Genomic DNA, 9,003 nt, shown 5'->3' with positions numbered 1-9,003 from the left:
GTAAGATTCATTCAGAATACATATTTCAGCGAAGAAGTTCGATGATATGGAAAAATATTCGACATGACCATTCTATGGATGAATATGGAGTACTCAAAATGGGCGGAAAGTTTCAACACTCTTGAAAATGCAGAACAGTTTTTTTTTATTTTTGAAAACAGATCTGAATGTACTTTTAAAAAATATTAGTTTAACGCGTCCACGTGGACATTATCTGTACCCCCACCCCCCTCACCGTGGCCGTACCCCCTACCCCCCTTAAGTTGTCCACGTGGTATGTGGACAGTCCCCTAACTGCCAAGTTTTGATTGACCTGATTCACGATTTCTCCAACACAGACTTCGAAATCAGTGTACCTGTGGGACATGCAAGTAGGGGGTATTTTTGTTCCCACCGAGTTGTGTTTTCCTAACACAGACTTCGAAATCAATGTGCCTGCGGCAATCCGCTTTGCAAAGCTGGAGTACTTTTGTACATGCTTGTCTTTGTGCAGACTAGAATATGTTTCCCTAAAACGTATTTCTAAACTGAGAAGTCTCGGAAAATCGTCATTTCAGATACTAGAGATGAATGGACTTTCACGGTTCGAGAACTACGTAAACATGAGAGATGCAATAATTTGAGAGGGAAATGTTCAATACAATGATCGTTTGATAATTCTTCCATTCACATATTTTGGTAGTCCTAGACATCATCAAATGTAAAAGGACGTTCATCAAATTTACTTGTAACGAAGAACATAATCTATTACAATGCATGAATTGATTTTACGTGGCAACTGTTCAGACTTTTTACTTACAAAGCAAATAGTTGAACTCAGTTGAATTCGAAAATTGTGTCATTCAATCGGTAATTTAATCAATACAATACAAATGTTTGCTAAGACAACGGTAATCCCACGTCAACGATGCGGTTATATCATGGATATAACCCACCCATTTTGACGTAGGATTACGTCTTTCGGGAACATATTGGGGTACAAATTGGAAATCGAAAATCGAGAACATCGCTCGTTGCTCAGTCATTTCATGATGGATTGATGAAATTTTTGCGTCAATCGATTTCGGTACTCCATAACAATTTTCTATATTGAAGAAAATAATATATGTCATGAAACTTACTATCGAACAATTGAAAAATCTCAACCCCTATCCTAACGGAAATACCCACTTTTGATTGATCGAAATTGCGCCGGGTCCCTAACAGAGACATCAAAACCAAGCTGCCTGGAGGAAATCGGTATTGCAAATACATAAAATTAGGGGGAGCTTTTGTTCCTACCGAAATGTATTCCCTAACAAAGATATCAACATCAAAGTGCCTGTGGGAAATCGGCATTGCAAATTTTTCATAAATAGAAACCATGGTATATTCCCACTCGAAAACGGGTCGTTTGGTTCAAGCTGTCTGTTTTGTTGTGTTCATTTTCACCCAAGGAAAGTTTATACGGCGAGAAAAATTTGAAAAGTGAAGAAATATTAGAAAAAGTGAACAAGTCATTTTTACTTTCTGGGTTGAATAAACAGCCAGAAATTAAAAATTATAAAAGAACATTACCTTTTTCATTTCGAATATGTTTTCTCTATATTAAAGTAACCTGTTTTTACTGAAGACAAAAATTGATTATTGTGTTCGGTATTGGTAATTATCTTATATTACATTGGTGAGTTTTATTTCTTTTGTTTTTCCATACATAACACAGGAGGTATCTTGTCTAGGATCACAGAGGGCGGTTTCCATCATATCTCGTTCCACTTCGGTATCTTTTATCGGATACGCACCATCCAACGACTGCTTACCATCTTTCTGTCATCATCACTCGGTAAACACTGGAGTGAACAAACGATACCCAACAACCAAACAAAACGGCTTTTTTCAGAGCCACCAAATCATTATCAAAGAATATAACGATGTAATTCTTCGAACATATCTAAAATCAACAGATAGCTCAACGGAATCCTACGTCAACTATGCTGTCGTGTCTCGGACATAACCCTCTTGTGACTTTTTTTTATTGAAACTATCAAGCCCTGAGGGTATGAAGGGTGGTATAAAGAGTGTTCGGTTAAAAAAGTGGTCAATCTGAATTGTGTGTAAATCGACTGGTTGATCGTATTAGTTCTAAGTGTAGATTGTTGGTAGCAATCCGACAACTCCGACAATGCCTTACTATTCTTCATTAATTGTCGGTCAGTTCACCATGAACTGCAGTATGGTAGTAGAATACTTAGCTTAGTAAAATAAAATATCCTAGCCATTCTTGCTGGAAGTATCGTGCTGAACACTAATAAATGTAGTAACGTAGTACAATAAATTTAAGTTGTTTGTGAATCTAAATGTGTGTTCAGAATTTATGTTTGTGAAATAGTATCCAGTGTACTTGTTCCGATATACCGTGGTAGCATTCAAATGCTGCGATTATGGTTAAGTAAACCCTGGTCCTGACTGCTACCATTCCTACACGCACGCAACGAAATCTGTAATCTAAAACACAACGTAGGGTGTGTGACAACATAAAATTTTGGTGCCGTGACCAGGATTTCCACATCGCAGACGGATCACGACAATTGTGTTATTCAGTTAATATCACACAATTGATTGACGCCATCATTGGCTATGTTTCAATACATCATTATCCATTAAACCAGTGATGGCGTCCACTGGAAACTCAAATTGAATGCAGCATATCCAGTGCCACCACCAACTTAAAGCAGTTTATTGTATGCAAGGCATTTTGAATTTTTATAGCAGGTAATTACCTGTCCAATATCTGCTGATAGTTCCACAGGTATGAGTTAGATACCTTTTCTATATTTGCACGCATATTTCTTCGCCGCCTGATTACTCCGGAGCCTTCACAAGTAGAGGAGCACCTTTCTATCATTCATAAACGGAACAAGGATATACCGAAGGTTGCATCTTACAGCATTTTTAATTTCAAGGCTCAATTTGCCTTGGAATAGGTGAGTACCATTCCAAGTGCAAATACCTTTTCTCGTTGGATCTACCGTGGTGCTTTTTGCAGAAATTTCAATCGACATTGACCTCCGTTCGCGTTTTATCATGAGTACTGCAGGAGAAATTAATCAACTGATCTCACGGAGAACATCGCTTCTAGCTAGTCTGGGTCGGGCAGAGAACTTTCTGGCCGAGTTCGACTCACAGCGGGATCAAATACAGCTACATGTGCGTCTTGAGCGGCTGGAAAAATTGTGGGACGATCTCGAAAGTACACAAGATCAGTTGGAAGAGATAGAGACAACTGATGAAGGTAGGAAAATGCAGGAGAAAATTCGGGCTAATTTTGAACCTCGACTCTTCATAATAAAGGCAAATTTAGCTTCCAAGCTTTCTTCGTTAGTCACTGATACTCGTCCACCTCAACCAACGTACACAAACTCCACTCTCTCTGGCATAAAATTACCGACAATAACGCTCCCTGAATTTGATGGGGATTACATGCAATGGCTTACGTTTCATGATACCTTCTTGGCATTAATACATTCCAATTCTGAAGTTCCACCAATTCAAAAATTTCACTATCTGAAAGCAGCTGTCAAAGGAGAGGCTGCTCTGTCTATTGAGTCCATTGCTATTAGCTCTGCAAACTACGAATTAGCTTGGCAAACATTAAAAGATCGATACGCAAATGAGTACCTTTTGAAGAAACGACATTTGCAAGCTCTGTTTGATATTCAAGGCATTAAAAGGGAAACGGCAGCTACGCTCCACGGATTGGTGGATGAATTTGATCGTCATGTCAAAACATTGCATCAGCTAGGTGAACCAACAAATGCTTGGAGCACTATACTTGAACACCTGTTATGCACACGCTTACCTGACGATTCGCTAAAGGCTTGGGAAGATCATGCATCGAAAACAGATAATCCAGATTACGAAAGCTTGATTGTGTTCCTGCAACGTAGAACTCGTGTCCTCGAATCTATATCGGTGAACCATAACACTGCATCCACAAGTTTCAATACATCCGGCCAATCAACGAGAAAACTTCCGCATCTTCGCTTGTCATCATACACCTCTACAACGGATTCGAACAATCAATGTCCAGCATGTGATCAACCACATCCATTGATAAAGTGTCCAAAATTCTACCGTTTTTCTGCTACTGAGCGACAGCAGCTGGTCATGTCGAAGCGACTTTGTCACAACTGTTTACGTAGAGATCACATTGCTCGCAACTGCTCTTCGAACTTCAACTGCAAACATTGCAACCGTCGTCATCACACGCTTCTGCATTCTGCAAACAATGCCCTTGTGGCTAGTAATGTAACCGACATTTCGTACGGCCTAGCGCCACCCGAAACTAGTCAATTTAGAGAGTTAGAGGAAATTCAAAGTCAAACTTCGGTCGCTGCCACCAAGAGTTTGCCAAGTTTCGAAACAAGTGTATCACTCCAGCAACCTTTCGAAAATGTTTTCCTACTCACCGCCGTAGTACAAATTGTTGACGCATATGGACAAGAACATCTAGCGCGTGCTCTTTTAGATAGTGCTTCACAGCCAAACCTTATGACAGATCGCATGGCAAGAATTTTAAATTTGAAACGAAACAACGTGAATATAACCGTACAAGGCGCAGGCCAACTTTCCCAAGTAATCCGGGAGTCAGTTTTTGCAGAAGTAAGGTCAAGAAAAGAAGGCTTCTCTTGTGGAATTGATTTTCTTGTGATGGATCATGTCACCGCTGATTTGCCAGCGCATCATGTAGAAACAACTGGTTGGAAGATTCCTACTGATCTTTTTCTCGCAGACCCTTCTTTCAACAAATGTCAACCGATTGATCTCGTCCTAGGAGCTAAGCATTTTTATTCCTTCTTCCCTGGTGCAGCTCGAATTCACTTGAAGGAAAAGCTACCATTGTTGATAGACAGCGTTTTTGGTTGGATTGTAGCAGGTTCAGATTGTTCTGCTTCGCCATCGCAACACTCCACAGTCTCGAGTTATAGCGTCGTAGCGGTAGCAGCCTCTTTAGAGCAAAGCATCGAGCGTTTCTGGAAAACTGAAGAGTTAGTCGTTAAAGATAACTATTCCATTGAAGAAAGACAATGTGAGACACTATATCAATCTACTGTAACGAGAAACAACGATGGGCGCTATATGGTGCGTCTTCCTAAGCGACCAGACTTTGAAATCATGCTAGGTGAATCAAAGCAAAATGCCTTTCGACGATTCGAACTTTTGGAAAAAAAATTGGAACGAAATCCAGAAATTAAGAAAGAATATCACGAATTTATGCGTGAGTATATCTCTCTTGGTCATATGAAACTAGTCAAGAGTAGCGACGAAAATAATAAGCATTTTTACCTGCCTCACCATCCGGTTATAAAAGAGACAAGCTCAACAACTAAACTACGAGTCGTGTTCGACGGATCAGCCAAATGTTCCACTGGATTTTCGCTTAATGACTCTCTTTGTGTGGGACCTGTTATCCAAGATGAGTTGATCACGCTTGTACTGCGCTTCCGAAAACACCAGATTGCTCTTGTTGCTGACATCGCCAAGATGTATCGACAAATACTGGTGCATCCGGATGACACCCGCTTCCAACGAATTTATTGGCGATTTTCTACCCAAGCTCCAATACAACCCTATGAACTCCAAACGGTAACATACGGGTTAGCACCGTCTTCCTTCCTCGCCACAAGAACTCTTGTACAACTAGCAACTGATGAAGGGAAATCGTATCCTCTAGGAGGTCCAGCATTACGTAATAATTTTTATATGGACGATTTTATCGGTGGTGCTGAAACTATAGAAAAGGCTATCCAATTACGAAAAGAATTAACGGAATTGCTTGCTAAAGGAGGATTTGTGCTACGCAAATGGTCATCCAATCGACTGGAGGTACTGCAAGGACTAGATAAAGACGCCATTGGGACTCAATCCGCTTTGCATTTTCATCCAAATGAAACTATAAAAACATTGGGTATAAGCTGGGAACCCGAAAACGACTTTCTGCGATTTTCATCTCACGTATATGAAACCGATCAGCCAACCACAAAACGATCAATATTATCATCAATTGCAAAACTGTTCGACCCATTAGGACTCATTGCTCCCATCATCGTCAAAGCTAAAATTATGATGCAAGAGTTGTGGTTACTCACCTGTGAATGGGACGAACCTGTACCTGAATCCATGAGCGAAAGGTGGAGGAAATATTATAAACAACTACCCCGCATTTCCGACTATCAAGTAGACCGATACGCTTTTCTTCCTAATTCAGTGATTCAACTTCACACGTTCGCCGATGCATCTGAATCTGCATACGGTGCATGTACTTACGCTCGCTCTGAGGACAATAAAGGTAAAGTGAAGGTGCAGTTGCTAGCATCCAAATCCAGAGTAGCCCCGTTAAAACGACTTAGTTTGGCCCGACTAGAACTATGCGCAGCAGTTCTCGCTGCCCACTTGCACAACTGCATAAAAACCGCTATTGATCTCGACGTGACTAAATCCTACTTTTGGTCGGATTCAGCTGTTACTCTACAGTGGCTGCAATCACCTCCTAATGTCTGGAAAACATTTGTAGCCAACCGAGTTTCGGAGATCCAGCACTTCACACACGGTGATCATTGGAATCATGTCTCTGGGAAAGAGAATCCTGCTGACTTAGTGTCACGAGGAATGCTGGTAGAAGATTTTCTTAAAAGCCGATTGTGGACTCACGGACCATGCTGGTTGTCACTTCCACCAAATGAGTGGCCGATTTCTAACCCGCCGAATGTAGCTGAAAACCAATTGGAAATGAGAAATATTGTTGCGACCATACAAACTTCACCGTCTGTTCATCCTTGGTTCTTACGCTGGTCTTCATATAACCGACTTCTTCATGTAATCAGCTACTGTATCCGGTTCGTAAATAATGTTCGCGCAAAGTCTCGGACTGATCGATCACCATCCAAACCAAATTGCCTGACACTTACCGTTCCTGAGTTGCTGAAAGCAAAAGCTTTACTAATTTGCCTCGCTCAACATGATTCATTCCGTGCCGAAATAGATAGTTTGATGAAAAATATGCCAATACCAAAAAAGTCCAGTATGCGTAAAATGAGCCCCTTCCTGGATTCAGAGAGAGTGTTGAGAGTGGGTGGACGTTTGAACATGTCAGACTTGCCTTTTCAAGCCAAGCATCCAGCCATATTACCTGCCTTTCACCCATTAACACGATTGTTAGCACAACACTTCCACATCAAAACCCTTCATGGCGGCGGGCGTTTGCTTCTAACCGCAATGAGAGAAGAGTACTGGCCACTACAAGGCCGTAGACTCGCCCGGAGTACTGTCCGTAACTGCTTCCGTTGTACCCGTCTAAACCCTATACCTCTTGAACAACAAATTGGCCAGCTGCCTGCCCAGAGAATAATGTCAAGTAGACCATTTAACGTTACCGGAATAGATTACGCCGGACCGCTATACCTGAAACCCACGCACAGACGCGCTGCCCCTGCAAAGGCTTATATATGCGTCTTTATATGCTTCACCACGAAAGCGGTTCACCTTGAACTGGTTGGAGATTTGTCAACCCAAGCATTTATCGGTTGTCTGCGAAGATTTGTTGCCAGACGCGGTCGCCCGTCTCACTTGCATTCGGATAATGGTAAGAATTTTGTCGGCGCAAAGAACCAACTAAAGGAATTGTTTTACTTGCTACAAAATGCGGAAGAACAACAAAGAATTAGTTCCGCCTGTGCCGATGAAAACATCACCTGGCATCTTATTCCCCCTAGGGCGCCGAACTTTGGCGGTTTGTGGGAAGCGGCAGTGAAGGTGGCGAAAAAACACTTATTTCGCCAACTTGGATCCACCCGTATTTCCTTCGAGAATATGTGTACGGTGCTCACGCAAATTGAGTCTCAAATGAACTCTCGACCGCTATTGCCGATGACTGAAGAGCCAGATGACTTAGCTGCGCTCACTCCTGCTCACTTCCTAATCGGAACTTCGATGAATACACTGCCCGACCCAGATCTCAGCCACCTACCGATGAATAAACTCGATCAATACCAAAGTCTCCAACTGCATACACAAAAGTTTTGGAAACACTGGCAACGAGAATATCTTCAAGAACTTCAAAAAGATACCAAATGCCGTGGACGTAACAATCAAATTATACCTGGTAAACTAGTTATACTCATCGATGACCTGCAACCTCCAATTCGCTGGCCTTTGGCTCGCATAGTGTCAACTCATCCCGGCTCCGATGGAATCACTAGAGTCGTTTCGCTGCAGACCGCAAGAGGACTTATTACACGACCTGTCTCTAAAATATGCCTGCTGCCATATGCTATGGAAACTCCTGTGGCAGATTCGTTCAACTGCATCAGCAACATGGTTTTAGATAGATAGAAGCGAGCTTTGAATGTCCTTCAGACAGACAAGTAAACAAGAGATTGTTGTTTGTTTTTATTGAATGTAACTATTCAAGGCGACGGGTATGGTTGATCGTATTAGTTCTAAGTGTAGATTGTTGGTAGCAATCCGACAACTCCGACAATGCCTTACTATTCTTCATTAATTGTCGGTCAGTTCACCATGAACTGCAGTATGGTAGTAGAATACTTAGCTTAGTAAAATAAAATATCCTAGCCATTCTTGCTGGAAGTATCGTGCTGAACACTAATAAATGTAGTAACGTAGTACAATAAATTTAAGTTGTTTGTGAATCTAAATGTGTGTTCAGAATTTATGTTTGTGAAATAGTATCCAGTGTACTTGTTCCGATATACCGTGGTAGCATTCAAATGCTGCGATTATGGTTCAGTAAACCCTGGTCCTGACTGCTACCATTCCTACACGCACGCAACGAAATCTGTAATCTAAAACACAACGTAGGGTGTGTGACAACATCGACTATTTGTTTATCAAAAAAAATCAAAGTATCTTTCTTTTTGAAGTTCAATATGTATAAAATACGGAAAAAATACTCAGTTAAGATTCCGGTCGACCTAGTCCAAATTGGCGAGCCTTTCGTTTGACGCC

General features: G+C 41.4%; 1 protein-coding gene across 1 annotated transcript; it reads left to right on the top strand.

Annotated features, from left to right (window-relative positions):
- The first annotated feature begins 2,599 nt into the window (after positions 1 to 2,599).
- Positions 2,600 to 8,851, top strand: LOC129763133 (uncharacterized). The gene is made up of 2 exons (XM_055761921.1): positions 2,600 to 2,963; positions 3,026 to 8,851. The coding sequence occupies exon 2, from the start codon at positions 3,064 to 3,066 to the stop codon at positions 8,368 to 8,370; it is 5,307 nt and encodes a 1,768-aa protein (XP_055617896.1). The 5' UTR covers positions 2,600 to 2,963; positions 3,026 to 3,063; the 3' UTR covers positions 8,371 to 8,851.
- The last annotated feature ends 152 nt before the right edge of the window (positions 8,852 to 9,003 follow it).

This window comes from Toxorhynchites rutilus, chromosome 1, assembly GCF_029784135.1.
Source record: "Toxorhynchites rutilus septentrionalis strain SRP chromosome 1, ASM2978413v1, whole genome shotgun sequence".
NCBI classification, from domain to species: Eukaryota; Metazoa; Arthropoda; class Insecta; order Diptera; family Culicidae; genus Toxorhynchites; species Toxorhynchites rutilus.
This window is presented reverse-complemented; position numbering and strand designations above follow the sequence as displayed.